A 7717-nucleotide genomic window follows, 5' to 3' on the forward strand; every position below is an offset into this window, starting at 1 on the left:
ATTTCCATTCTCTCAAGACAGAAAATGTTGAGCATTTTCTGTTCAGGTCAAATTATAACCATCCGACCGTGTTGTTGAGGTTACACTGTAGTCACCGTCAGCAACAAGTCACTGCCATTGACACTAGTGTTACCATAAGTCCTTTTTTCTCACTTTTTTTAAAGTGTTCTAGATGTACGAGGGGTGTTTAAAAAAAAACTTTTGTTAAAAAATTTCACCAGCTTACCGGTAGTTGTCAAATCGCCAGGTTACCTAAAAAAACGTTGCACACCGAATCTGACTCAATTCCAACCAGCAGAAGCCATAGGTCACTCAAATTGAAGTTTCGGTCATTTTTGAAATGATAGTATTCACAGTGACCAATTGACTAAAAATCGTGTTCCAGGCAGGGATGTCTTTTTCACTTGTTTTGATCTTGATACGGACCCACGGTGGGGTTTGGATGAAGACATCGCCAGTAAACGAAAAAATTATATGACACGGACTACTACCTGGAAATTGGTTCACTTCATTGAAATAGACATGTCAAAACGATGGTGATATAATTTTCAAACAGAGTAGGCCTACTTTACGCACTGAAATGAACGACTACGAAAAGAAAATGAACTGACAAGCAGGTAAAATCCAGGAAAATATATTTCTCAAGTGATCTGTATTCTTGGCCGGTCCAATGTAAATTTCTTCACGATACAATTTGATATTTTATTATTTGCTCTGCACCACTCTTACGGTACTACCACTTATGGGCATCGTGACAGATCTTCTTCCTATCGAAAGTTATCGTCCTCTATTCATGTCATCTTCCTCCTCCATATTCGGTTAATATAATCTAATTGTAGCCATATATCGTGGTAAAACACCAATGCATTTTATACCTCTATGACAGAGGCCTCAAACTCGAATGTGCTCGCGGGCCAATTTCTACTTTTTGATGGCGCCACGGGCCGCAGCACCAATAATAAGGGAATTCAATGTGTTTCAAAGTAGAGGTAGTTTCAAATAGAATCAGCGTTTGATTTTACCTTCGAATGTTGGAACAGATCAATAACAACTTGAACATAACGGATATATGCCATAACAATATAAATGTGCAATCGCCGAAGAATCCATTGGTGTTACAGCTGTGGAGCGTAGGCTTGCGACTAGTGGATACTCGCCACATTAAATTGGCGATTATAACATCAATCAAGATACCCAAGTGCCAAGATCACACAGGATGTAACCAACTATACATGAAAAGGGCAACATAATGCCAATGGCGGTTTCCATACCTACCGGCTTAGCTATCTAAATAAGCTACGCAAAGCAAGCTACCACCTTTTGATATTTTACTATTTCTCCTACCAGTTTAATAGTTTGTTCATAGTGTCCTATATGGTGTGGAAACAAACAAATCTCACGGCTCAGTGAAATTGGTCTACGTCACCCATTCCATTTGGTCAAAACATGGCCTACTAAAAACCATGGTCATGGTCAAAAGAATTTTGACGGTATTTTTGACTGGCTTGCCCATCATTAAATTTGATAGCACGGGTATCAATGGAAAGCCACCAAGGTACTGATTGCGAAAATATAAAGTTTATTCTTTTCGGGGCCCTGGGACTCGCCAAAATAAGCCTCGAATTTTGCATTGTAAGTGAGTTTGGTATTGCAACGCAACCATGCCGTCTGAGCAGCTCAGGAGAAAATGCGCACGAGAGTGAGAGTATGAATGCTGAATGCTCAATCGCTTGCGCAACGATGACCAATACGCTTGCAGCTTGCGGTTCTCCTCACCTGCTCCCAGAGGTCATTGCTGCGTCACAATACCAAACTCACTTAGAATGCAACATTCGAGGCTTATTTTGGGTAGTTCCAGGACCACGAGCAGAATAAATTTATATTTTCGCAATCGGTACCGTGGTAGCTTTCGATTCATACCCGTTTTATCAAATTTCATGCTCGGCAAGCCGGTCAAAAATTACCGTCAAATTCCCTTTGACCAAATGGAAAGTGTGACGTAGACCAATTTCACTGAGCCGTGAGATTTGCTTGTGTCAACAAACACCATATATGACACCATGGTTTGTTGCGTGGGTGGTTGTACCAAGTCACGGCTTTCCGAGTCACAAATGCCCTTCTCTGATTGTAAAGTTTGACGCGACGATAATACGAGTATGAGAAATTCTACAGAAGGTCGCGCCCAAGTCCAAATCACAATTTTCAGTCACGAATCATCAATGGGCCATGTTTTACCATGAAACTTTTGAAAGTAATGTAATAGCGAAGTTTGATGAGTAGTTTCAGGCTTCTGGAAAAGTTTTAGAGCTAATTATAAGTTCTCAAATTGAAACAAAAATGGTAGGTAAATATTGTCGAATACTTCGAAATCCAACATATCGTCGCGGGCCGCACAAAATGGTCTCACGGGCCGCGTGTTTGAGACCTCTGCTCTATGACATGGGGGTCCTGGTGTTATTGAAAGACCAGAAAATGACTAATGTGCTTTATAAGCTCACTGGGTTACCATACCTTTTGGTATCCCGAATCTCGCATATGTGAAGTATCAGAAATGTTTTTCAAGTCATAAATACTATTCAGCGGCATATCCCATTCTGAATTGCAAGCAGTACCAATTTCAACGCCCTGAATCAGTCAATGTCAAACAGCAGAGAAATATTCAAACACAGAGCTTCTGAGGAATGCAACTGATGTCTCTGTGGATGAGGTTTTGGGAATAGCGTCTTTGCAATCAGTAATAACTTTGAATCAAGGCAGAAAGTATGCCCTGCATAACTGGGATCGATTTCGTCAAATCTAAATTTGTCCGACAGAAAATAGTTCTAGATATGACTAGCACTTGAGAAATATATTTACCTGTATTTTACCTGCTTGTCATTTCATTTTCTTTTCGTGGTCGTTACTTTTAGTGTGTTGAGTACTCTATTCTAAAATTATCTCACCATCGTTTTAACATGTCTATTTCAATGAAGTGGAGCAATTTCCAGGTAATCCGGGTCATATAATTTTTTTCGTTCACTGGCGATGTCTTCATTCAAACCCCACCCTAGGACCTTGTCAAGATAAAAACAAGTGGTAAAGACACCCTGCCACTTCGGGCATACCTGAAACACGATTTTTGGTCATGTCGGTGGTCGGTGGTCATGACGAAATTGGTCACTGTGAATATTATTATATCAAAAATGACTGAAATTTCAATTTGAGTGACCTCGGCTTCTACTGGTTGGAATTGAATCGAATTCGGTGTGCAACGTTTTTTAGGTAAACTGTTGATTTGACAACTAGGCCGATAAAATTTGAAAAAAGAAGTTTTTTTTCAACACCCCTAAGGAGCACGTTCAAATGACCTCTTTTTTAAAACTTCAGGTAAAATATACGATAAAATTCAACTGAGAAATTTGAAATAAGTACTAAAGTAACGCTCCGGCAGGTCTTTCGGGAGTTGAGCCAGAATGGTGACCTTTTTTTTACTCAACCAACTACAAAAATGGAATAAATTTGCCAATTTTTTCAAATTTCACTCCTGCATTGCAAGTCTGATTTTTTTTTAAAAGGTGTTCTCTTTTCAGATTCCCAAAATATGGTAACCCTAATCGACACTCGAGTTCACAGTTTTATTGGAAAACGGACCACAAAGTAGTTATCTGCAGAAGTGGATAATAAAATTACGACAACAAAATATAATTCAAATATCTGTGGTCGCACTCCTTTTGCGCTTATGACTGAACATCTCCATGGCTCCTGGAGAAACTCGAATCACGATGTGAAAATGATGAACCAAATTTCAACGTCCACGTTTACGGTTAAATCGCTTGTATTCCTCACAACTCAGAGACATGACTATATTGTCAGATTCCGACTAAAACGAAGCAAGCATAGCAATTCGCCAACGTATATCGTCGGTCCGGCCATTCATCATAATTTCGCCAATTCGGTTGTTAGCGAATAATAATAGTATTGAGGGAATAGAACCAGATGGCCGTGATATAACGTGATTATTATAATGCGTATAAGCTTTATAATAAAGTATTCAAGTAAAAAACAAGGGCATGGATTTTAAGGAAATATTTTGGATTCATTTAACTGGTCCGGCCCGCGAGTGCTCTGAAAGTTTGACTCTGACCCGCGACGCCAGTTGAGTTTGACACCCCTGCATTAGATGAACAAATTACCAGGAATCACGAACACCGCAACTGCGGCGGATATCTCGGGCATGGAATATAACTTAATTCATGTAGATGGGACTCGTACTGTGCGGCAGAATACAATGATAAACGTGTGATGGTGGGAGAAGAACGTCCAATATATCCAATGCAACTAATACTGGATGATAAGTACTACCTTCTTTTGCTGACAATCTTCTAACGTCTTCCTGAATTCATCTGCTTTCTCAACGTAAAACATTGCATGGATATGAAAGGGAACCGAAATTGCTCTACCGCGCTCCAAAATTAGTTTGTAATCGTCGACGGATATCTGGCCATTCACGGCAATATCCAGAAGATCCATCTGAAATGCGGAAATCTTTTTTTTTAGACTTGAAGATAGCCACGGAAGAGATGATTGGGTTCGAAGTCATATAAAATGATAGGTAAATATAAATGCGTTTGGAAATACTTTATGAATCGAATGAGGAATCATACTTGATACTTTTTCCAGCAAGTCTCAATCATCGACCAGTCGATGTTTTCTTCTGTACAATCGAGCACGATCTTGCTTATCTGAACACAATATTGGTTTCATTAAGTAAGATTACTTGATTGTTACGATGTATTCGCATTTGAATAATTATTTATATAGTTTCAGTACAATAGTGTTTAGTATGAATTCTTCGATTCTCCATAATGCATATACTACATCGGTTTTAGTCTCACCCAAGAACATGCTTCTTTAAAAAATCTACTTATGAATATGATATGCATTGTACAAACGGATGATATAGAAGATGATGGTCAGAGTAGTCATCGTCGGTGGTCAAGTAGAAGTAACGTCTTCAATTTCTACTCAAGTAGAGGTATAAGAAGCAATATGCAAGTGAGTACTCAAGGCCTAGTTTTGACTGAAAAATGAAAAACGCAAATAGAATTGAAAGTACGGTACTCTAAAATCATAACCACTTGAGTAAGTAGTTAAGTAGGAATAATCTACTTGAATTACTACGACAAGTAGAAGTACTTTGTTACTGATCACCTCTGGATATAGGTTGTAAGGAACTCTGGCTAGGTAACGTAGTCACTCATTTTTACCCAATCTTACCTATATACTTGGTACGGAGAAGCATACCTTATTTGAATAATTGCTAACTGCCAGCTTTCCAAAACCATTATTTGTAGCATGCATTGTTGATTTTCACCTCTGACAACGCCAATGCTGGAGCATACAATTTCACTTATAAAATAGATGAAAACTTATCCATGAAGTACTTTATACTTTCCAGAATCAAAATTTATGAAAACTTAACACGAACTACTTTCTCGGTATCAGAATACAAAATACAACAAGCAATTAGTCTTGTAAAATAGGGTTTTCATATTCTGGAATCGGGTAAAAATGGTCGACTTCGGAGTCGGTTGACTATAAAAAAGGCGAACTTTCGCTCATCTCACGAAATACCCGCCTGACAGTTAGTTCAGTGTTATTTTATGGTATCTCGGTCGAATTTTGCCCTGTGTTTCAGCAAAATTCTAAAAAAAGGACAAAATCCCAAAAAGGAGGACATTTAGGCGTCCTCGGAGGACGTTTCCAATACCCCGAAAAAGGAGGATAAGTCCTCATAAGAGAGGACGTATGGTAACCCTATGTAAAAGAACTGCTCAAGTAGAATTGGAAGTAGTCAAAAACATTGCCGCTTCAGTAAGTAGCGAAGTAGGCAAAATTTATTTGAGTATTCTGGAGAAGTACAAGTACTGGTTTGCTAACCACATCTATTAACGAGTCACTTACATATTTCCAGAGTACAGGGTTATTATGACAATTTCACTCATAATTTTAATGAAAACTTACGAACTACTTGATACTTTTCAGAATGCAAATTGTAACCAGTAAGTAGACTTGCCGAAAAATTGCTCAAGTCGAAACGGAAAGACGACCACTTGCGTAAGTACTTCAAGTATGAAAACTGTATTAACCCATCCATCAAAAGACTACTTTTCAGTACAGTACAAAACAGGTTATGCCTACTTACATTACTAGCCCAATTGGTTTCGATTTTAAGCTACTTCCATTTCTACTCGGACAGCGCTTTCACAAATGCACATACTTTTCACGCACAAGTTAAGTAGAAATTGACAGCACAAGTTATAAAACTTGCATCTTACTGCACTGCGCATTCTCTCCTTACTAAAAATATCCAATTCGATATCTTATAAGATTTTCGCATTATCTGCTCTTATTAAAATAAGACCATATCCACTGTACTGAAATTGTAACAGCGAGCCATGAAATGATGCCTTGAACCCCAAAACGAATTGGCCACCTGCAAACTACCCAACCATAATTATTATTAATTCAAGCGCGCTCAAGAAATCATTCGGTTACTTATTTTTGTTAGATATTCAGGTGTTGATTACTGGATTACCGTAATTTTCCAAGTATAGTACGACCCCATGTATAATACGCACCCTTAAAATAGCACGCAATTTCTGTGAAAAAGCCTGTACCCGCAGTACATGAATAGCTGTGTTTTAGTATACGACGTTGTCTGTTTTGCGATGTCACTGTTTAACAATAATGACATATCGATTACTAATAATTATGCGATTAACGGCATTGTCTCTAAACGATAGTAAAGAGCAGCCAAAGCCTGCGAGGCCGGCGATGCGACATCTTGCGCACGAGGTCAGATGCGATTGTTATGTCGTGCACACCACGCCTGTGGGAGATGCGACTGATTATGCAGGCGATTATATTTTGCGCACGTGGCTTGTCGTTGAAGCGATGAATTAGCAAGGATTGCCGCGCGCGCTTGTAGCAATCAATGGATGACCTAATTTCGCTCGCGTGCAAACGGCAAACCCACGCAGCGCAGCAGGAGATCGCATGCTGTGCAGACGACTGTAGTTAATTGGCAAACAAACAAACATGAAGAAAGGCCTGATTCCAAGTTTTTTATCGAAGGAGATTTTTTTCAACGTGTTGTTCCCATGTATAATACGCACCCCCCTATTTTAGGGCAAAAAATCGTGAAAATTTTGCGGATTATACATGGAAAATTACGGTACCTACTATAAGATGAAGTACATTTGAAAGTAGAAGCAAATCGAATAGTCGAATCGGTCAACCGTGATTCAGAGTTCAAATCCACACCAAACATGAAACTAAATAAATAGCATAAGAAAAATATATCTGTAGCAGACCTTCATTACTTTATACTCTGATAACTCCAGTAAACCAGCCTGCTTGACATACAGTTCTTCAATCAATTTGACAAATTCTGCATTGAAGAGATTGATCAAAAATTCCACCGCCGCGAGGGAAAGAACCATTTTGAATGATAGAGTGGATTTCTGCGAAAATAAAGTGTTGCAAGTTAGGTCACAATCCACCATCAAGAAGCCCTAAGATATATGTGTGACTGAAGAATTTTATTAACAAAATTCAAAAGAAATATCAATGACTTGCAAACAGATAAATCAAAGTCAAGAGAGAAATTACTCCAACACCTCACACCGTAAGTGCTAGAATACGATGCCTTCGAAAATTGTCAATTTGGCGCGCC

The 7717-nt window shown here is 38.8% G+C and overlaps 1 protein-coding gene across 1 annotated transcript; it reads right to left on the reverse strand.

The window, feature by feature from the left end:
• Positions 1-3352: 3352 nt before the first annotated feature.
• Positions 3353-7717, reverse strand: LOC145441290 (uncharacterized). The gene is made up of 3 exons (XM_080319149.1): positions 7356-7717; positions 4644-4721; positions 3353-4509 (listed from the first exon to the last, which is right to left on the reverse strand). The coding sequence occupies exons 1-3, from the start codon at positions 7545-7547 to the stop codon at positions 4318-4320; spliced, it is 462 nt and encodes a 153-aa protein (XP_080175275.1). The 5' UTR covers positions 7548-7717; the 3' UTR covers positions 3353-4317.

This window comes from Botryllus schlosseri, chromosome 1 (assembly GCF_051294905.1).
Source record: "Botryllus schlosseri isolate E-star chromosome 1, Bs_hap1, whole genome shotgun sequence".
Classification (NCBI taxonomy): domain Eukaryota; kingdom Metazoa; phylum Chordata; class Ascidiacea; order Stolidobranchia; family Styelidae; genus Botryllus; species Botryllus schlosseri.

Bases quoted from the DNA above. Each gene is read 5' to 3' on its own strand.
- LOC145441290 (XM_080319149.1), bottom strand. From the start codon at position 7,547: ATGGTGGATTGTGACCTAACTTGCAACACTTTATTTTCGCAGAAATCC. The intron at 4,722-7,355 runs GTCTGCTACAGA...TATTGTGTTCAG, and splicing joins CAGAGTATAAAGTAATGAAG to ATAAGCAAGATCGTGCTCGA. The intron at 4,510-4,643 runs GTATGATTCCTC...TCCGCATTTCAG, and splicing joins CTTGCTGGAAAAAGTATCAA to ATGGATCTTCTGGATATTGC.